We start from the raw sequence: 23518 nt of genomic DNA, 5'->3' as shown, positions 1-23518 counted from the left end.
GCAAATGCTCAGTTCCAGCAACATTTTTCTACCCATGGCATCCTTGTTTGTTTCTCTTGCCCATACACTTCTCAGCAAAATGGCAAATCTGAACGAATGATTCGAACAATAAATAACACCATCCATGCTCTTCTTTTTCAAGCACATCTTTCACCATCTTATTGGGTTGAGGTGCTTCATGTTGTAACTCATCTTCTCAACATACTTCCATCTTCTTCTATAAACAATAAATCTACATTCTCACTTCTATTCCACAAAACCCCTTCTTAAACCCACTTACGTGTTTTCGGGTGTCTTTGCTATCCCAACGTTAATCACTCCACCTCTCACAAACTTTCCCCTCGCTCAACTCCCTGTCAATTTCTTGGTTACCCGATTCAACATTGTGGCTATCGCTGTCTAGATCTTCAAAATAATAAGATCATCATCTCGCGACATGTGATATTTAACGAAACATTTTTTCCTGCAGCTAAACCAAAATCTCACTCATCCTCTTCGTAAGATTTTTTGGACGCTACAGATGAACCTTCTCCACTCTTTCGTCAAATACTCCAATCGCTTTCTCTACCTCTCCCCATAACACCACCTGATTTGCCACCTTCATCCACAAATAACTTCCAGCCCACTCTCCCATAAGCTCCTCATCGTCATCCAATGACGTCGCGCAGTCGCAGCGGTATTAACTAAACCAAAATTGTCTCTCTTCCCACATCTACTGTTTCTCTTCTCCCCACCACTTACCAAAAAGCTCTTCTATATCCAAACTGGAATCCTGCCATAAATGATGAGTACAGTGCTCACATTGACAATAAGACTTGAGCCTTTTACCTCGTCCACAAGGAGCTAACATTGTTAATTCTATTTGGTTGTTTATACATAAACATGATGCAGATGGTGTCTTAACTCACTACAAAGCGCAGTTAATTGCAAATGGAAAAACAGAGGCTGAAGGGATCAATTATGATGAAATGTTCTCGCCGGTCATCAAGCCAGCGACAATACGGACAGTTCTTCATGTGGCTGTTTCAAGCAACTGGCACATCAATCAGCTTGACGTTAAAAATGTGTTTCTTCATGGCACTCTTACAGAGACAATTTATATGCATCAGCCACCAGGATTTGTTAGCAAGACTCATCCGCACTATGTCTGCAAGCTTAACAAGGCTATTTACGGATTAGAACAAGCTCCTCGTGCTTGGAATGCCAGGTTTTCCACTTTCTTGTCTGCTCTTTGGTTTGTTAGGAGCAGATGCGAGCCATCACTGTTTGTATACAAAAGAGGAACATCCATAACCTACCTCCTGCTTATGTCGACGATATAATTCTCACCGGCTCTAGCAAATCTCTTCTTGATGATATCACAAGTTCCCTGAAAAGGAATCTCCAATAACAGATATGGGACGTTTGCCCTACTTTTTGGGAATCAAAGTCGACTATAATGCCTCTGGCATTCATCTTTCTCAAAGTTAGTATGCCAAAGACATCATTCAGAAGGCTGGAATGAGTGACTGCAAACCGCTAGCTACACCAGTTAACGTCAATTCTAAACTCTCTGCAGATGCTGGAGATCTAATCTCAAATCTGACTGAATATCGAAGCCTTGCAGGTGCGTTACAGTATTTGACGTTTACTCGATCCGACATAACATATGTAGTGCAACATATATGTTTGTATATGCATGACCCTCGAGTTCAACATTTGCAAGCTCTGAAACACATCATCAGATATCTTTAGGGATCACATCTTCGTAATTTGAAAATATTTTGATGTAAATTGGGAAATTTAACAGCATACTCTGATGCTGACTGGGCAGGCTGTTCAGATATGCGGCATTCAACCTCAGGTTACTCTGTTTATCTTGGTGACAATCTCAATTCCTGGTCTTATAAAAGACAACCAACTGTTTCTCGATCCAGTGCCGAGTCCGAATACAAAGGTGTTGCTAACACCATAGCTGAAACATGCTGGTTAAGAAACCTCCTCCTTGAGCTCCATCTTCGAGTGAAGTCAGCTACCCTAATCTACGGCGACAATATCAGCTGGGTTTACATGTCCAAAAATCATGTTCAACACCAGAGAACAAAGCATATTGAAATAGACCTTCACTTTGTTCATGAGAAGGTGGCTCTGGGCCAGCTCAAAGTCTTACATGTTCCTTCTCCGTTGCAATATGCTGATATATTCACAAAAGGATTGCCTACAACCTTGTTCAATGAATTTCGAAGCAGTTTAAATGTCAGATGCTCCGACGCTTCAACTGAGGGAGGGTAAAAGACTATGACTACATTCTCCTAAATTCTAAGCCCTCCACTTCTCCACTTCTCTTCGGTTCAATTTTGAATTACCTAATATATAGGATCTGTGTAACTCTTTGTATATATACTGATTGTAATCTGTACATGAGGAAGTTAAGAAAAGAGAATCACTTTCACCTGCGTTTTCAAAACCTCTTGCCGAGGCTAGATCTTTGTTTGAGGACAAACAAAAGTCTAAGTTTGGAAGAGCTGATAACACCGGTTTTTAACCATTTTTATGGATCACATTAATATCTTTTGCATGTGTTTTTAATCCGTTTTCAAAGGTTTACAAAGTGTTTCTACTTTTGGATATTAAAAGACTTTTCAGGAAACTTGGGAGAAAAATGTGCAAATTAGAACAAAACAACACTTTTGGATAAATTCAGACCGTCAGAACTCCCAAGAAGAGACGAAGACCTTCTCATCGTCTGATCATCCCTAAATTTTGACACATAGTAGAAGACTCAACCATCTTTCAAATGCAATTGGTTTGGAGACATTCCAACGATTGAATCTGAAGATATTCTATTTGCCCTAGAGACCGTTGAAGATGGCCTTGAAGCTTTGTGACTGCGGCCAGCCAGCCAATCACCGCGGCCAGCTCCATACAACCGCGGCCAACCCTTTCTTCTCCACAGTCATGCACCATGCGACCGCGGCAAGCTATCTCCGTGAAGAAAAGCCCATTTCCGAAGCCCAAGTCATTCTCGACCTTAATTCCGAAGCCCTAGACGTCCAGGAGTATTAAAGACTATTAATACTTGTCAATTAGGTCATTTTTAGATATATCTTCTAGACTTTTACATGAACTTTCTTCGCCGTTTTCAGCGATTTGTAGAGAATATTTCTCAACCTTGAGTTCATCAAAAGATAAGCTTTCTTTACTGTTTTAATTGCTTTTATTAACACTAATGATGATGTCGACCTCAGCTATGTGTGAGTAGATCCTGAGTTGGGCATAGGGTTCCTTAAAGGAATTCTCATAATCGAATAAGACATCTAGGTTTTTAGATCTGGGATTTCATTTATGTTCTTTGTTTATTCTTGTTCTTAATGATGTATACTTGATTGATCACCTCGTGTCTGATCTAGATAGTTAGTGCCTCGAAAGTTTTCATTAAGTATCCGACCTAGAATGAAACGAGAGATTCTGCCATAGGAGTGTAAACCTACTTATGGGTGGATCGTATTGACGAGTCATGTACAAGTTCTTGCATCTTCTCCCTTCCAGGACCAGAGTGGAAACCAACTAGTCAGGGTTGTGAGAAAGAGTTGGTTATGATCACGACAGTGATGTAGTCATACCACCGTACTCTAACTCTAGTACCCTAGATATTCTGATATCTAATAATCCCAATCTATAGCTCTAGTTGTTTGAAACCGATTATGACCCTCATAGAGTTCCCAAAAGCCCATTGTTTTTAGTTACTGTTTACAACCCCATCAATTTTACTCGATCTCTTAGATCTTCATTTTCACTTGTATTAGTTTATTCGCTTTCATAGATTTCTATTTTACTTGCTTTTACTCGATATACTGCTTGCTTTCTAGGATACTTTTACTGGCTTTCTTTCGTTTAGTTTAAACCGTGAAACACATCCAACCTCCTAAAACCGATTAGTCTAGACATAAACTTAGAAACCATAGAAAAATACTTGGCACACAAATCCCAGTGGATTCTGTCCCTAAGTACTACAATTGATTAGTTGTGCACTTGCAGCTTTCATTTGTTTCTTTTAGGGTAATATTTATTCCCTCACACCGCACACATCATTGTGCTGCTACTGACGACTACATCCCATAATCCCTCACTCACCAAGTATGACTCTATACATGACTTCCATAACCGATAGTTAAATTGGTTAAGATCTCCATTCCTAATCCAACAACAGGACCCATATATTCTATACTTAAGAGTAAACCCGAGTTCTCTTTAAACCCCAATCCTGAAGAGCACAAGATTTGAATGGCTCTGATACTATGTAAAGAAATTACCCAAAGTGCTTAGCACTAGTCTAAGATCATAATATCCAATAAACCCAAAAGAAACAGAAAATTAACACTCTAATTATTTAATTACAAAGTACTTGAAAGACCTTAAGAGAGAATAAGAGAACTTAGAAAAACATTTTTTTTTCACTTGTTCAACTTTTCTACATTTTACAAATGAAAAGGCAAGGAAGTATATATAACTTCCATAAAATCTCTTCCACAAATATTAAATACTTCTAATATAAATTTCTTAGCTATATATTTTCTTAAATTTCTAAATTTTCTACAACACTCTCTAATTATTTAATTACAAATTATTTAGATGTTTCTATATTATATTATCTAGATATTTAGCTTAAAAACTTCTCTAAAACGCTTTAAGGAGATGATTAACTTTCTAGAGTTTCTAGAAAATCTATAGAATTCTTCATCATAAACCCAAAATTAAGGTTTATCCAAAATAAAGTTTAATTTCAATAAGTTAAATACTTACATTTATGATATTAGTCAGTTTAGATCGAAGAGTTAATGTTTGAATTCTTACATCTGTTTTTCTTTGTCAGACAACTGTTGTGTTTTGTCAGAGTATTCTTAGAGTATTCTTATATACAGTAAAAACTCTATAAATTAATAATGTTGGGACTTTGATATTTTATTAATTTATAGAGTTATTAATTTATAGATTTCAAAGAAAGAAATATTTTCTATTTTTTATCAATTTTGAAAGAGATTTTTTTTTAAATTATAATCCTTAAATAATTATTTCTAATATTAAAGATGATTTCTAAGAAAATTTTAAGTTAAAATAAATAAAAACATCACTAAACTTATATTTTAATAAATTATTTTATTTATAAGTTTATATCAAAATTTATTTATGGTAATTATTAATTTATGATATTAATGGGACCATATATTTACATAGAAGTTTTGCTAAAATTATTATCTTATTATCTTATCGAATCGAGTTATATTTTGAACTGTCCTAACTTGGGACCATAAAAATTTATTAATGTATAGTGTTTATTAATTTATCGAGTATTAATTTATAGAGTTTCTACTGTATGTCTATATAGTTCAGTGGTTTTTATTGTTTGGTAAAGTAGTTCAGTGGTTCACTATGTCACATATGCTACAACATTATATATTCCAAAAAAAACGAATTTGATTGAAGTGGTTTGTCTCTGTTTTGTAATGAATATTTCTAACTAATTTATTCCATGAATTAACGAATTTCTCTTTGAAATTAGGTTGAGTTTTGGTAACAGAAGTAGAGAGAATCGTTTCTAGATTACTGATTTGAGAATAGAACGTACATTCTTTTTCTTTTTTTTTTTGGTTGAAGTACAGTTGATCTATATATACGATGAAAATAACCAAATATACGGAATTGAGAATTCTAAGATTGGAAACGTATGTTGATACCGAGCATCACACAAAGAATTTAGAGATTTTATTAAAGTTATAGCTGAACTCGAGATGAGCTGTCTACGTACCCAAAAGAAGGATCAAGCCATTCGTAGTTCATATTACAGATGTGTTTTAGGTCTTCTGATTTCTGAATAATGAATGGATGAATCTTTGAATGAACGAGGAGCTCTTTATTTATAGAGGTTGAAGCCGGTCGATTTTCCTTTTCTTTCTGTATTTGATAATGCAGATTTCCTTATTTCTTAGAGCAGATAAGAACAACTTCCTTTTTCCTTGAGGAATTATCTTCTGAGAATATTTCTTTTTTCCAGATAAGATCAGGAAATATTCCGCGGGTGAACCATCATAAATCGGGATTAATTGGGCCAATCTTGGTTCATACCGGGCTAAACCGGGGGTGCGGAGTACACCACCAACAGTAAGCCCCCCCCCCCTCAGTCCGGCGAAAGAGTATGTGTAAGAGTTCGGCGGATTTCATGAATAGTTTTAGTCTGGTGTGAATTGAGATTGGAGACTTGCGAGGCTGTTAGCTCGGCTTATATGAGTTTCAACTCAATATGTTGCGAATTGCGATAACTCGGCTTACATTTGCGAGTGTTGAGAACTCGGCTTACGGTGCGAATCTGAGGAGTTCGGCTTAATTTGTGCGAGTTAAATGAACTCGGCCCGGGGGACCCAAGTGAGTTTTATCATACTGGAAGGGTGAGTAATCGAACCCTTGTAAACGCATGATACGAACTCAAGGTATCCTAAGTCGAACCTAAGTGTGCGAGATGGGCTCGGCTTATTGTTCTTGGTGACTTAGGAATTTTATTGCGGGACTGGCCCCGGCTTTATGATGTGGAGTTTACCACGACACCATGTGGGTGTTAGCGAGACGGATCTCGGCTTTTTAGGTTGCATTGTTGAGAAATTCTATCGAACAACTGGCCAGGAAGTCGATGTAATACCGATGAGTTCGGTTGGGACTGCGAACATGTCAGTTCGGCTTGGAGGGACGGACCCTGAATTTCAGAGGAGCTCGGTTGATGGGCTAGAAGAGGTTTGAGCGTGGTATAGCTCGGCAGAAGAGTGTATTCTAAGATGACGGACTCAAGTCGATGAACTGAACTTGTCTGACTAACTGAGCTGTTGTACCAAATTGAAACTCGAAATTCTGAACAAAACTGATAATATTGAAGTTCCGAAGTCCAAATCTGATGACGAACTGAAAAATTCTGAAGTTCTGAACTGAGCTGAAATTCTGATTCAAAACCAAACTGACTGAAGCTCTGGATTCGAAACCCAATTAATATTCAGAGCTGAACTGAAATTTTGAATTTGACGAACTCAAGTTGACGAACTGAAGCTGAATTGAACTGAAATCCGAAATCGACGAACTCAAGGTATTGAACTGAAATTCCGAACTCAAAATTAATGAATTGAATCTAAACCGAACTGAAAATCTGGGTCAAGATGAAATTCTGAACCAACCTGATATTTGAAAATGACGAACAGAAGCTGCTGACGAGCCGAAAATAAAGAACTGAAGCTATCTGAACTGAGACTGACAAACTCAAACTGACGAGTATGTCAATCATAGTTGAGTTGGGAAAGGTGCTGAAGTGTGAGCTCGGAGCTCGTCTTAAGAGAGCTTCGGAGAAGCATTTTTTTTTAATCTTTTTCTTTTCTTTTGCGAACCGTAGCTCGGCTTGAAGGGACAGACCCTGTGAGAGAATGGAGAAATTTTAATAGTAGATAAAGTTTTCGACAGATGATACCTGGAGTTGGGGAATTCCGTTTGACGAGCCGAGGATAGCTTCCATCGGATGCGTTTTAGTGAATATGTGAACATCTCCTTTTTTCTTTTTGAGCTGGGGCTCGTGTATCGATGTATTATTGTTGCTGATTACATGTTGTTGTAATGGCTTTTGGTGTTGCGAAAGCGTCTTAGCCGAAGCAATGATTTTGTGAATCCTGTGATAATTTGACAAATTGTGAAGATTCTATTTTTTAAGAGATTTTGGATTATAGAATTTAGTAAGGAAGATGATACTTAGCTTTTTGTTGTTGGCCTGAATTTGTTAAGCTCGGTTTGGGGTGACGTCGGTTGTGAAAAGTAGAGACGAAGCTCGTTACATTGTGCATTTGAGGAGCTCGGCGAGATGATGCCAGAAGACGAGTTATGTGAATGTTTTCGCCGTTCCTTTGGTGAATGTCGAGTATTTTTTGATGTCAGGTGGGCCAAAATCTGCTTGAGCCCAATTAGAAGAAGAAAATCTGATCTTTTTTTTTATGTCGGCTTGATCTGTTGCAGGGACGGCGGTGAGTGGCGGCGACGATGGCGGAGCTCGGGGAGCTCGAAGTAATGGCGGATTGCTTGTTGTGAAATTGATTTTTTGCGGAGTGCTGATTCTGGTTCTGAGTGAAGCTGAGTTTTCGAAACAGCAAATTGCAGAAATTCCAATCAGATCTTTTCATCTCTCGATGAGTTCGTGGTGAGATTGTGAACTGCTCTTTGAGTTAGGATGATCTGAGACAGAGCTGTGGGCGTGGTGTTGCGACGATGGCGGACGATGGAACTCAGAGTGAGGTATCCCATAGCCCCTACTCCTCTCCTTTTTTTTTAACAAACGAACCGTGACTGATGTTTTCCACAAATCGCCAATCTTGCGAGCTGCTTTTAATTCTTCTTGTTTCTATTGAGCTTGATGTCTTATAAGTTCAAAATGAGTTCGTGAGCCACCTTTTTGAAGACTTAAATCACGATCTGAGCAACCGTTCTCCATATGGGTTTGAGCTTGTTATTGACTTAGAACTTATTCATGAGCGAACAAGTTAAACCGTAGGCTGTGGGATCTCGTTTTTTGCAGATGCCGAGCTGACGAGCTCAAGCAGAGTCGACGAACTCGAGCAGAATATGGGAAGCGACAAACTGACTTCTTGACATCGGGAGATTTGACATCTGGCTTTGAGTCTTTTATGGTTGAAGCCCTTGTGAACGATCTTCTTCCTTTTGTTTGAGATCCTCGTCTTTATCACAGAGAATAACCATGTGATGTCTTTCACAGGTCCCAAACCTTGCTTGAAATATAAAACGGGCTGCTTGCTTCTTCTTTTTTGTTGATCAGATTAAGGGAGGGAGTACGGCTGCGATGTCAATTGATTAGAAAACTTAGCTTTTGTATTTGACGTCTCGGTGGGCAACAAAAGAGGTCGGAGAACATCTTGATGTGGACGTCATTCACTGTTTGGTTGTGTTTAAACCTCTTTTGTTTACTCTTGTTGAAAGTTGTTGTTTTGATTGCTCCACAAGTTATGTCTCCCTTGTAGAGGGCTCGGGGCTCTTATCCTCCTTTTTCCTTTTTTTTTTTAGTTCCTTTCTTTGCCGAGCTCTTTGGCGTTGACATCACTGTAGTTGTTGATTTTTCTCGTATGATAAGGAAGATGAAGTTTTGCTTCACATACAAGTCATCGAAAGACGAGACTACCATCAAAAGAAGAAAACGTGTGTAAAGAAGAAAACTATACAGTTTAATAATTTAATAGTTTTGCCTTCAAGCATGAATTTCTTTCCAAATTGAGTTACGCCAATTGATTATTACAAATCGATAATTTTCCTAAACCCACCGATGAAGTAAATAAAATAATTTAAACATGATGTAAAACTTAGCTTTGGTTTTTGACGAAGACTTTCTCTGAGATGCTGTCAAAGTTTCACGTTGATTATCGGAGGTCTTAATCGGTAGAGGCAGCAAGAGAATAGATCGGAGATACTGCTATCAAATTTTTTTCTTTTTTTTCTTTTTTTTTTTTTTTTAAATCTTCGGTCCCTTTCCTGGCGCGCCAATTGTTGATACCGAGTATCACACAAAGAATTTAGAGATTTTATTAAAGTTATAGCTAAACACAAAGACAAATATTGGAAAAGTGGCGAGGAGAGGAGGATCATATTCATAGGTTCTCAAGAAAGTAGCCTTGAATCTGGATGGAATCTTATGAGCGGTGCCGAATGTGATAGACGCTCGTAAACTTTTAGTATGAAATTTCTAATCGGCCTGTTTTGACCAGAAAAACTAGCTTAGACCAATGATTGGTACTTGTCCTTTAACAACAAATATTGGTACTTGTAGACTGAATTCACTTAGAAAATTATAGTGATATTTATGACAACCTTTTAACAACAACAAAAATTACAATATTTTGATGGGTTTTCTTTGAATTTATCTTTTGCAAAACGCAATACCCTTGTATGTATCCTTTTTAACAGATGTGTAGGTAACCCGAAAAATGTTTCAGTTCATTGTCCAGATCAGGTTTAGATTGAAAGATTAATAACTATCATAAAATAATAAAAAGTTAAATAAGAAATTACCTGAATTAAAATTTACTTCAGAAAGCCATTAATTCGACTTCCTGTTTTTTTTTTTTTTTCAAACCTTGATTTTATTAACTTAATCTTCCAAATTACATACAAAAGAAGGAATTCATCCTCTTTAAACATTATAACAAAGCATAAAAACAGTAACAGACCAAATCCGGGTCTCCATAGATAACCATAATTGGCCTGTTAGGTCAATGGTATAACCTCATTTGATAAACCATCTGCTTTGGTCCAGTGATGAGCAGCACGGGTGCCAGGACCAAAAACGCTCGTATAGCAACAATCTTATTAGATACTAGATTCACTGCTAACCTGAAAAAGAAGAGGAAATGTGAATAATTTGGATTACCCTGTGAGGTGAAGAACATGCGGCTCATTATCACTTCTGACACAACTAACATATAGATTAAGAAAAGTCTAATCATAAAACAAGTTCAAGCATGACTCAATCTTATATCTTTACACAGCAAAAACAATCATCCAGTTTACTAAGTCTATTTTTCATCAATTCACCTTAACTCATCATCATGCTCAAGGCATGACAAACTCTTTCATGTTCAAGGCATGACAAACTCTTTCATGCTCAAGGCATGTCACTACTATCGTGAATTCTCCTCATCATGCTCAAGGAATGGCAAACTCTTTGCATCTTTCAAGTTATTCAACAAACAAGCACTTTAATTCCTAAATAAGAGCAAAACTCTACAGAGGATGACATTTTATCTCAAGGAATCGGACTGCCATCCGTGATATGCTGGGTATGACATATCACCATTTACGGTCACACAGACATGCGGTTCTCCAAAACCACTTAGCGATGTGGATCATCTTTTCTTCCAGGCATGAACCCCAATAAACAGTAATCGAACCTTGTATCTTTGCACAAGTCGATCACCTCATTTCTAGCTACTTTATAATCATTATCCAATCATTAAACAAAAAAACACAAAATCATCAAACCACACAGTCATCAATCATTTAATTCTTTCCTTTAACACTTAAATATTCTCTAGCAACCTAGCTCATCATCAGGCAATATCCGGCAATCATTAACACCATCAACAAGAGCCATTATCATCAACAAACCAATCAATCAGACACAATAGCTATGGTTTAAAAAAAGATTAACACCACACTAGATCATAATATGCAGGAGTTGGATACGAAACAACCCTCACCTTTGCCTTTCTGAATGGAGATACTTTTCTACCTTTATTCATCTTCGAGCAGATTTGACATCCGACATGAAAACGACCATAACTCTCGGCTCAGATCTCTTATCTGCACAAACTTGGTCTTCATAGAAATATGAGAGTCGGGGATTAAATCTCATAGGTAGATCGTCGTGTGGATCCTCACGGTTCGTCGGATAATTGCCTCGAAAGTTGACGGTGCGGAAAGGAAAAGAGGAGGCTGATAGAGAGAAAGAAAGAAGAGAGATGCAATATCAAAGAGAGAGAGAAGAGCATAGTAACGCCATGGAGGAGAGAAGATAGAAGAGGATGAGAAGAAGACTCATGAAGCAGCAAAGAAGAGAAGAGAGGAAATGAGGAGAGTGTCACTGGAGAGAAAAAGAGAGAAGAATATTAGGGTTTTCTGGGATTAGGGGGTTTATATAGGAGGGTTTAGAGCTGGTTTAATTAGAAAATTAAAAAACCAATTGAAAAAGGAAATTAAACCAATTCTTAATTGGGTTGGGTTATTACAAAAACAATTGAAATTAAAATAGATAGGTTTTCATATAAGCTTGACAGTGAATCCAATAAGCTTGGATGCGTCAATAAACCATTCACGGCAAAACCGGAAAGTTGAAAGTTCGTCACATGTGACTTTGAAATACAATCCACACCTAAAATATCGTAGAAACGAGACTCATTGCATCTTCTGGTCCCGTGAAGACCACTATACAGGATAATAATACAGTTAGGAATTGAAAGTTTTCTCTCAGCTGCAAAACCAAAGAAAAACTACCTCTCATAGAGAGGGAAATTGGTGAAAAGATTCTCTCCGGAAAAGAAGAGGAAGATGGAAATGATATCTCCCAAGGGGAGGAATTTTATTTGAATGGTTTCTCCATAAAGGAGGACATAGGAATTAGTCTCTCCGTCAAAACGGAGGAAAGTAAGGGAAGGAATATGCCCAAGCCGCATTTGGCGATTGATAGATCTGATGTTCTTCCTCTTGGTGGGCTTTTCACCAAGCAAGAGCCCAAGAGCTTCGAAATAAGGCCTAGGCCTATGTTGTAGTACACACAAAAATTTCTAACAGAGCCCGAGCGATGGCGCATCACGGGGACAGAGCTGCTCAAAGGAAACTGCCAGAGGAGAAGCCTATTCTTCTGAAAATTTTCCGGTGAAGACTCCTTTGTCGACGGCGATGAATGTAGAGCCAACAGTGGAGCAAATGGTGGAGACAAAAGGTGGAAAAGAGTGGAAAACAGGGAGGTGAAGGACACCTCAGATCCGGTGGATCCGGTGGATCCAGTGGGTCTGGCAGGAGATGCGACATCCATGGCAACTGAGAGATCTTCCTCCGACGGTGGGGGAGACTTTTTATCAATTCCCGAGTCAAAGTCTTGGTTGAACGTGCCAGACCAAAGAAAAAAAAAGTCAGACTCGTATCCATGGAGGAAAGGAGGCAAAAATGTGGCTTGGAGCACCGAAAAAAGGGTTCTTGCCGGCATTGAAATCCAACCGACTGACAGTGACAAACGGTTCTTCAGTTATCGTTGTGTGGATCCGAGAAGAGGTGCGAACGGCATCATTAGATGGTGGCGGAGGTGGCGTTGGAGAAACTCATCAGCAGCTTGTGCAGCTCCTCGGTCTTCGTGCCTGGGAGGATTTTAAAAGCTAGGGCGAACCGCTATTCCCTTCTTTTTTTTTCTATTTTAGCCAATACAAAGAAAAAAAATCGACTATAAATTGGTATATTCATTAAAATCTCGCAAACTAACATTATCAAATCTTTTTTTTTGTAAAATAAAGAAATGATACTTATTTGTTATTTCTGGCAAAACTCTCACACATAACTACATCAAGGGTTTACATTAACATCATCGCTTTTTAAGAAAGAGAAGCCCATATATAATATTAAGTTGCATCTTTGAAATCGTCGATTTGAATGTTTTGGATTTCGAGTTTTCCAAAATCGCTGTTTCTGCTCACATAGAATTTACTCCTTTTACTTGTATCTTGGAGGGTTTTCAGGACTCACAAGTTCTTCTAATGGTTTCACTTCCACAACATATGAAGGCAATAAGAAGAATGGCATTGAGTATCTTTCTCTCGTTGTGTTTACCACTGCTCTATGTTCTACACTCCAATACTTATCATTCGTCCATATCTATATTATCATATTTACATTACTATCTATTCTATTAAAATAGGTAAATTTTTGTGTCCAAACATGATTTCTTTAATTTAAGTCTATTCTGTTTGTGGTTTATTGAGGATAAATTCAATTCTTTCTGCGTTGACGAATCACGTGCTTGCATGTAACGTCTATGACTTTTTTGCAGATACGGCCCCCTGTGCGGAATTAGGTTTCGTATTGGGTTTACATACGGCCCAATACGACCTAAGCATATAGAACAGGGCTTCAAATCCTTTGGATTCGGAAGATCCGGCATGACAGGCTATTATGTTCCCTGATTCCTCGTACCTGACAGTGTAGGCCATTTCAGGGACAAGGAGGTCAGGAGCTGAGTAGTCAAGAGGAGAAGAGGTTGTCTTCTCTATGTCCTAGACCTAAGCTCAGTATCTGGAAAGGTCGGAATATAAGGAAGTGTAACCCGCAAAGGTATCCAAAAGAAAAAATCAGCCAGCAAGACAATCCCAACAGCTGGGTCTTAGTATCAATGATAAGAACCACGTTTGAATACTTTTTTAAGCGGAAAACAGTATTCAAATTTCTCTCCATTCGACAATCAGAATATGAATTTGACTGATTTGATTGCCCATAGCCTTTGTAAACCCACAAGATTGATATTTAATGATCAATGCTTACTCATGTCAAGTGATAGTTATCACTCTCCAAAAGGCAGAGAAAAGCATAGATTCAACAAAGGCTATACCACGTCACCAAACCCGACCGTACGCTGAAGGTGAAAGGGGTGCGCCAAGGAATGGTCTCACAGCAGGAGGAAGACACCAAAAAAAAAGTTGGTGAGATTGTCAGAAGTGTGACGCAAGCGGCAAGATTTGGGTCCCGTTGAAGCCGGATCCTAGACCGACCTGCAAAACTACAACCCAAGGTCCAATCTGGTACACTAATCTGGGTCAGGTAAAACTCTATAAATACTTAACCCTTTCCAACTAAGGGGTAAATCTTTTCGCTACCTTGAAGTTCATGATACTATCTCTTTAGATATTCGTGACTCACTGATAGCACCCTAATTTTTTACCACTTTTATGGATTATTTTAAAATATTTTTCTTATGCTTTTTATTTATTTTAAGTGTTTTTATTATGGTTTTCTAGTATTTGTATTTTCAATACTCTTTTCAGGAAACTTAGGTAAACGCTTAGCAAATTGGATAGAAGACCAGATTTTCAGCTCATTGTCAAACCATCAGAAGTTCACCTTTAAATGAAGATCTTCTCACCGTCTGATCCAGATAAAATTTGGAGACCTTATAGATGGATTAGCTAGTTTTCCATCACACTTGACATCAGGAAAATTCAACGGTTCAATTAAAAATTACACGAAGAGCAAGATGTCCAATCAAGCAGCAAGCCAGCCTTCCGGACCGCGGCCAGCACTTGGTTCCCCCCCAGTCGTACACTTGCTCGGGAGAATCAACATTCAGACCCAAGAAGCCTAATTCCAAGCCCATTCGATTTCTTTCTTTGAGGAAACCCTAAATGATGCCTAAAGATGACTTGAAGACCTATAATACTTGTTTTAAGAACCCTACGCCGTGTGCCAGATGTTTTAGACTTTGTTAGAGTTGTGTTAGTAGTTTTTAGTTTTTTTTAGGTTTAGAGAAATAGAGATCTATCTCTTGAACCCTTTTGTTTCTTCTTCAATATCGATTTCTACACAGCTTTTTAATACCATGTTTTTGCTTTTTTAAATCATGTCTGAGTAGTTTACTTGTTGGGTTTAAGGGAATTTTCTATGGAGATCATATATGTTTGATGAGGATTGCATGAGCTATGAAGCCAAATCCTAGAAATTTTTCTTCTAAACTTATTTATGCATGGTAGTAGCGTCATGAACTATAATCTGATTTAGGTAGTTATAAGTGTTGTGAGAGTTTTCATTATCTTGCCAGATCTAGTTTGAGAAGAGCAATTCTTCCATATAAGATGAAAGCTATCTATGGGTGAGTTGTTAATGTAGATGAGTCTAGTGCAAGATTGCATACGTCTGTGGCTGGGGCCAGAGTCAAAAGCTACTGGTCAGGGTCTTGGATGACAGATGGTTATGATCACGAAAGTGACGTAGTCATTCCTTCGTGCTCGAGTTCTAAATGTTTAAGCTAGGATCTTTTATATTACATTTTAGCAATGTTTTAAATTGTTTATACCCTGGAGAAAATCTCTGACAACCTAGCGTCTCGTTTTTATAAGTCTTACATCGAGTTTTATTCAAGCTTTTTACATTAAGTCTTCTTTTACTTTCCCAACCAATTTTCTTAAGTCTTAGCATTAGGTCATTTTAGTTTTCAATCAATTTTTCCTTCCCTCGTTTAGTTTAAGATTTACGTTTTTAGTGACACAAAACCCTATAAAAACCGATTTAGTTCTAGACTTCCTTACTTCAATTTCTTTCAAACAGTTTTGCAGAAAAGATCTTTTTTTCCTGTGGATTCTATCCCTTAATACTAAAATCCATTACCTAAGCACAGAAAACAGTTTTTGCAGAAAAGATCTAGACTTTCTTAGTATTTAAGGGTAAAAGTTGTTCCCTCACACCTCACACCATTACTCACAAAGCTTAGCATTCTCACTTTTCGGTCATCATTCCGACCACTTTCTTGCTTCCGCTCCACTCCACGGTGGTTCATAAACCGTTGAGCATTTCCACCCTCAAACTCTTACACTTCTTCTCCTTTCCACCCAAAAAGCCACCAAACTCAGGCCATAGCAAACTCTCTCTTTTTCATGAGCTCTCGGCCCACTTTTCTTTTTTAGTTTTCTGATCTATTTCCATCTCTCCGATTTGCCACTTCATGATCTTTCCTTAAACTGTTTTCTGACGTGAACGTCGAAGATCCATCGGAAAACACACTTCCATCGTGTTTTTTTTCTGGGCCTTCACGTCTTTCTTTGTTTTGTAGGAAACTTGCAAGGACCAAAAATCTCCAAAACAGATATTATTCTTCTTTTTTGGTCATCAGCCTAAGCACATAGAACAATTCGACAAGCCAAACTAGAGGTACCGAGTTTACATAAATAATGTCTTGAAGGTAGACCCGAACACTTCTTTCTAGGTTGTCTGCCTTCGAGTTCTTTGCGCGTGGGATATGTGATAAAGGGATAAAAACTGAACCTGTCATTCATCTTCCCAATCTCCTCCAAGTATAGAGTAAAAGCTGGCCATTCTTCGGCTGCAGACACTATCTTCACCAACTCCAAAGAGTCTGTTGCAAAAGTTATCAAACAAGTTAATTTAATCAAATATTAATAAAAAACAAATATTATATATAAAAAATTAATTCCAGTATTCAAATATTAATTGAGATTGTTTTAGATTTCTTTAAATATATATTAGATTATCTATAAAAAATAAATCAGTTATTATCATTACAAAAATAATAAATCAGATATTATTTTAGATTTAATTTGAATATTCTACTTTAAATAATATCTATACTATTAAAAAAAACTTATTAAGAATACTACTAATTGTTTTTAAAAAACATTACTTTACATATGGAAAACCAATTTGAAATATAAAATATTTATGATGATGTAAATGATATGTTAATTATATAAAATATTTATGCTTTATTCGCAAATTAATAACAAAATAATGGGAAATAGTCCAATGTATAATTTAAATAATATAAATATATTTTTAATAAATATAACTGAAAATATATAAAACATGGGTTAAAAACATTTTATGTGGTTAAAATTACTAATTTTGAATCATACATGTATACCACAAGTATCTTTTCATACAAAATAGAAAATATAATAAAAAAATTATCGCATGCTCTGATTATGAATTAAATTTTAGAAAATTATATAATCCTTATTCTATACCAAATAAAATATCGTTAATACATCTCAAACTTTTAATAGATATTTATACTATACGGTAATATGAACAGGAAAATTAGAATTATGCTTTTATAATCATTTTTTGGATTTATTTGAATAGACAGGTCAAATTTATATTTTTATAATCGCTATCATTTTTAATATTATAAAAATTTAACTTTACACAAATTTATATCTAAACGTAAAAATAAATATTTTTCATATATTTAAAAATATATCTATAAAATAATAATATCTAAATTCAAAAAACATAAATTATATTAAAAAAAATCCGATAAACAAAAAAAAATTTTGTGCGAGCCCACAGAGTAGAATTTAGTATAGTCATTATAGTGTAATCTTTCAATATTAGAAATATGAGAAATAATATTATGAAAACCTTAGAGATTACCTGAAATCAGATCAAAATCATATAATGAAAATATTATAATGACTACTACATAAGTATGAGAAACCAGATCAAAATCATATAATGAAAATAAATTACCTGAAATCAGAAGGAAATTGAGGCCAGTTGTTGTAACAACTCTTAAACCTAAAAAAAAAAAAAAAAACTCTTAAACCTTCATCTCCAGGATCTGTGGAAGAAGGAATATAACCATTGGATCTTTGAAATAAACATCACACTTCTTTCCAATCTCTAACGTTCTTCGTGTGTTCTCCATCATGCTACGGTACCGGGTTAACCTCGTCTCTCTTCACCTTTATCTTCTTTTCCATTTCGAAAAACGTCTTCACAGCTTCCTCCACAAGCTTCCTTACGTCGCAAGGCACACCATTATTGATCACCTGGAAAAAAATTCCCATTTCTCACATGCAGACCCGGCCCAAAAAGGGTGGGCAGAGGTGTTCCTGCTTCTGGGTCTCTATCATTTTAAAAAAAAATTATTTGTAAAATGAGTCTAATATTTTTTTTTAAAAGTCCATTTTGGTCAAAAAAATTTTAAAAGCCATATTTCGTATAGAAGATATTTTCTGGAAAAACTGAGACGATTCCAGACGCAGCCAAGTAACGAAAGTGACAATTTAGGCGATTAGGGTTTCTCCTCTATCGCCGCCGGTGGTTTGGCCTCACGCCACTGCCGAGAAATTCTCTCTTTCCTCTTCTTACCTCAAACCCGTGGCTAGCCTCTCGCGTGTCATCGAGAATCTTCCCAATGGGGAAGAGGAGGCGCCTTCGGCCTCCTTTATCGGGCTCTCTAAAGCTTTCTCGTCTTGCCCTTGCTTCCATGGTTGCCTCCCGAAAGGGTTCTCTCTGCTCCGGTGATAGCTCAATTTCCGCTCTTCCGCCGTCGACTTCGTCTGTTCCTGGTATTTCAGATCTTCAGAGCTCCCCACCTTCTGGTGTCGAGACGAGCTCAGATCCCCTTGTCCCCTCTCTTGCGGAAATTCAAAGAGAGGGTAAATCATTGCAAATGAATTCGGCTGTCGAGACTCCTGTCTCCAGCTTGGTAAGAGAAAAGACTGAAACTCCTACAGCTCCCACCAAAAGTTGGTCGAGCTTGATTAGGGACTCATCAGAAATGGAGGAAATTGGAACGCCGACTAAGCATGTGTCTGGTCTTCCATTCGTTCTCATTCCGGACGAGAATGTGGAGGCTGCAAAGGAAGAGTTTAAGGATTTCTTGTTTGCGCGGTTCCATGGAGAAGCTCCGGAGATGGGAAGAATCATTGGCATTGTAAATGCCATATGGGGTCGGGAGGGTCCCCGGATTTTCGTCCATAACATTGGACAAGGGACATACCTCCTGCGTGTTATCTCTCCACGGGTTAGGGACATCCTTCTTAGTCGCAGTATGTGGTATATAGCAGGTTATCCGATGTTTGTGGCGCCATGGACCTCTGATTTTGACCCGGAACAACCACCAATTACCTCTGCTGTTGTTCCCGTAGAATTCCGTGAAGTGCCATATCTACTATTTAACAAACAGAGTTTGGGCAGAATAGCAACTGCAGTGGGAAAGCCAGTATCGCTTGCTCCCGAAACGGAAAGGAAAGAGAATTTTCAGGTGGCAAAGGTTTATATCAGGATTGATCTAGGAAAAGAGTTACCCTCGAAGGTGATTTCGGGTTTCTCAAATGGTTGCGAGGTTGAGATTTTAGTATCTTACCCATGGTTACCAACGAAGTGCATGGAATGTGGCAAATTTGGACATGATGCGACCAAATGCAGGTCACGATTCTCCCTACCAAATGCCATGCGCAGGATCAACGATAGGTCACCTAGTGCAGACCACAGGAGTGTCAGGCGATCGAGACAGGGTATTAGGAGGTCTCGTCCTGGCAGATCTCGGGCAAGGAGATACCGAAACAAAAGGAATTCTGACTCTAAAGTCCTATCAGCCGAGGCACTCAACACTAACCAAACTATCAAGGGTGTGGTAGTCATCTCAACTGCTGATACGGGCTATAAGGAAAACTCTCTTAATAGAAATGAACATAATGTTCAACCTTCTACAATAACACGAAGAGGTCGAGATGAGGATGCCATTCAGCTGTCTGTCTCAACTGATATTACGACTACTGGAATCCCGATTTCAGGAGAGTTGGGAATTCCTCAGAGCGAAAGATTGAATACAAGCAATGCTGCAGATGCAAATCTTGGGGTTCAGAATCAGATTTTGGTGAGCAAATCAGTTAAGACTGTTAGTGAGCCTGGTGTGGAGTATCAATCTAAACCATCGCTGGAGACATCTGATGACTCCAAGGAAGACGCACCTTTCTTCTTGGTTTCTCGCAAGAAGAGTGGCCGAAAGGTCACAAATCGCAACTAATACCGTATATAATGTTTTTTGTGTGGAATGTAAGGGGACTTAACAGTGACAGACGCCACAGTATGATAAAGGATTGGATTAATATCCATCATCCTCTTTTTGGAGCGCTCTCTGAGACGCATATTCAAGAAATAAACAAAGGCAGAATTCTAAATGCTATCCCGGTGGGTTGGAGATTTTTTGGAAATTTTGAACATCACCAGTCCGCACGGATTGTGGTTGTTTGGGACCCTCGGGTATCGGTTATTATCTATCAAGCTTCAGCTCAAGCTGTTACTTGCGGCATCTTTATAGCTTCGGAGAATGTAAGCTTAACTATCACTTTTGTTTATGGGTTTAATCTCGTGGAGGACAGGCATGCTTTATGGGAGGAGCTTGTTTCTTTGAATGCGACGACCCTTGTCTCTACTCACCCTTGGGCAGTAGTAGGCGATTTCAATCAGATAATGAGGACCTCTCAACATTCTGATCATTTGAACTTGGAGGTGGATATATCAGGGATGGAAGACATGAACTTGGGTATCCAGGATGCAGAGCTATTTGAAGCTCAGGCAAAAGGTTTGATCTTCTCTTGGTGGAATAGTCAGGCGGAGAACCCAATATCGAAGAAGATTGATCATGCTCTCATAAATCAGTCTTGGGCTGAGATATTTCCAGAGGCATATGCAGAGTTTTTGGAGCCGCAACAGTCTGATCATGCTGTATGTCTATTTCGGATTCCCTCTCTTTGCAGACAGAAGAGGAAACCTTTCAAATTCTTTCACCATGTGACTGATCATCCCGAGTATCATGACATTGTGGAGGAAGCATGGCAGTATGAAACCATTCAGGGATCAAATCAGTTTCGCCTAATGAGAGCTATGAAACTGTTGAAAAATGCGCTAAGGAAACTGAATAAAAGACACTACAGTGGGATTTCACAGAGGGTTAAAGAGCAAGATGCAAAAGTGGCAGGGTATCAGTGGCTACTCCTAAGCAACCCCGATACAGAGATAGCAAGGCAAGAGCATGAAGCCAAAGTTGTTTGGCAAACCCTCATCACAGCGGAGGAGAAATTTTATCGCCAAAAGTCTAGAGTTCGCTGGCTGCAGCTAGGTGACAGAGGAACAGCTTATTTCCACAAAACGGTTGCTCAAAGAGCCACAAGGAATCACATACATTTTTAAAAAAATGAAGTGGGCGATATCTTATCATCGAAACAAGAGATCGAGGATCATTCTGCGGATTACTTTCAGCAAGTCATTGGTTATACGGACTTGGCAGTCTCTCCTTCTTCAGTCGCTGAATTGCAGGACTTATTACCATTCAGATGCTCAGCACAACAGAAACTCGATTTGGTAAAGGAGGTTAGTGCAGATGAGATCAAGTCGATCATATTTTCTATGCCGCTTAGTAAGAGCCCTGGGCCCGATGGTTACTCGGTTGAGTTCCTCCGAGCTTCTTGGAACACTGTGGGTGAGGATGTAACCTCGGCTATTAGAGAATTTTTCAGAAATGGGAGGCTTCTAAAAGACCTGAACAACGCAGCTATTACTTTGATTCCCAAAATGTCGGAGGCTTGTCAGCTTAGAGATTACAGACCTATAAGCTGCTGTAACCTAATCTACAAAATAATCTCTAAGGTGATAGCAAACAGATTGAAACCTGTTTTGCAACTGTGTATTAGCAGGAATCAGGCCGCTTTCTTAAAAGGGAGGAGTTTAGGAGAAAACGTGCTGCTGGCTTCTGACTTAATAAGGAACTATGAATAATCATCTTGCTCGCGAAGCTGTATGATTAAGGTTGATATTAGAAATGCATTCGACACTTTGGCTTGGGATTTTGTTATTAAAGTGTTGGAAGCGCAAGAATTCCCACCTTTCTTTATATCCTGGATTAAGGAGTGCATTTCATCTCCAAGATACTCCATCTCCATCAATGGAGAGCTGGCCGGATTCTTTCCGGGAAAAAAGGTATTAAGGCAAGGAGACTCTCTATCTCCTTACTTGTTTATAATGGTAATGGAAGTTCTTTCAAGGATGTTAGAAAAAGCAGTTGTTCAGCACCAGACAAGGCTTCATCCGCTATGCTCTACCCCGAGAATCACACATCTCTTGTTTGCAGACGATTTGCTGGTTTTCTCTGATGGGTCGCGCCATTCTATCTCGGGTATCAAAGACACTATGGCTAGCTTTAAAGACATGTGCGGACTGGATATGAACAAAGAAAAGTCATAAATTTTCTTCGGTGGGTATAATGACATTCAGCGAGGAGTTCTAAGTGGTATTGCGGGCATTAAAGAAGGATCTTTCCCAACCAGGTACTTGGGATTACCTTTAAATCCTAAGCGCATAACAATGGCAACCTTACAACCGTTCCTTGAAAAGATAACGTCAAAGCTGCATTCCTGGACCGCCAAATTTCTGTCATTCGCTGCTAAGATCAGACTGATCAGTTCAGTCATCTATGGTATGGTGAATTTTTGGAGTGCAGTTTTCTGTCTTCCGAAGAGTTTTTATACAAAGGTTGATGGTCTATGTGCGGCGTTTCTTTGGAAAAACAAATTGGGTTCAGCGGGTGGTGCTCGGGTCGCCTGGAAGGATATCTGCAGGCCCAAACCGGAAGGTGGTCTGGGAATAAGACTCTTGGAAGACTTCGAAACAGTATTCAGGCTGAAGCAAGTCTGGATTTTATTTACAAATGCAGGGTCTCTTTGGGTCGCCTGGTTAAAAGCCACTGTGTTTGCGAGAAAGAGCTTCTGGGCTACTGAGGATGCAAATCGGTTCTCAAGGCCTGTTAGAAGCATGCTCCAAACAAAACACATGTTGATGGAATTCTTAAGGTGTGAGATCAGGAACGGAGAGGCAGCTTCTTTCTGGTTTGATACCTGGACAGATTTGGGATCACTTATATCGTATATGGGGCATGAGGGACCAAGGGAGTTGCAGATTCCCATTGATGCTCAAGTCTGTCACGCTTCTCGAAATGGGGAATGGCATCTTCCTTCGGTAAGATCGGAGGAAGCACAAGCGTGTCTTATGGCTATCACAACGGTCACTCCTCCTGCTGTCTCAAGAGGATCTGACAAATACATGTGGCGTAAAGCTCCAGGTATTTTTGTGGAATCATTCTCATCCAGAGCAACCTGGGATCATCTCCGGCATCGGTCTCCAACCGTTGCTTGGCATAGAGTTATCTGGTTTAAGCATAATGTACCTCGCTGGTGTTTTATATCATGGTTGGTTATGTTACAATGACTACCAACAAGAGATAGACTTCGGCGATGGGGAATGGATGTTCCAGCAGATTGTGTTTTGTGTTCTGGTGGCAGGGAATCACATAACCATCTCTTCTTTGAGTGTCCTGTTTCTGCAGCTATTTGGTCTCGTTTCACCTCAAGTATCTGGCCTAACCCACCGTTGACAGCCTCTGAAGCTGCCTCATGGATCA

General features: G+C 38.6%; 1 protein-coding gene across 1 annotated transcript; it reads left to right on the top strand.

The window, feature by feature from the left end:
* The first annotated feature begins 20151 nt into the window (after positions 1-20151).
* Positions 20152-22305, top strand: LOC112089189. The gene is made up of 3 exons (XM_024160169.1): positions 20152-21184; positions 21266-21711; positions 21871-22305. Exons 1-3 carry the CDS (start codon positions 20152-20154, stop codon positions 22303-22305), a joined length of 1914 nt encoding a protein of 637 aa, XP_024015937.1.
* The last annotated feature ends 1213 nt before the right edge of the window (positions 22306-23518 follow it).

This window comes from Eutrema salsugineum, unplaced genomic scaffold (assembly GCF_000478725.1).
Source record: "Eutrema salsugineum unplaced genomic scaffold, Eutsalg1_0 scaffold_12, whole genome shotgun sequence".
Lineage (NCBI taxonomy): Eukaryota > Viridiplantae > Streptophyta > Magnoliopsida > Brassicales > Brassicaceae > Eutrema > Eutrema salsugineum.
This window is presented reverse-complemented; position numbering and strand designations above follow the sequence as displayed.

Bases quoted from the DNA above. Each gene is read 5' to 3' on its own strand.
- LOC112089189 (XM_024160169.1), top strand. From the start codon at position 20,152: ATGATAAAGGATTGGATTAATATCCATCATCCTCTTTTTGGAGCGCTC. The intron at 21,185-21,265 runs GTGACAGAGGAA...AAAAAAATGAAG, and splicing joins AGTTCGCTGGCTGCAGCTAG to TGGGCGATATCTTATCATCG. The intron at 21,712-21,870 runs GTGATAGCAAAC...TGTATGATTAAG, and splicing joins TCTACAAAATAATCTCTAAG to GTTGATATTAGAAATGCATT.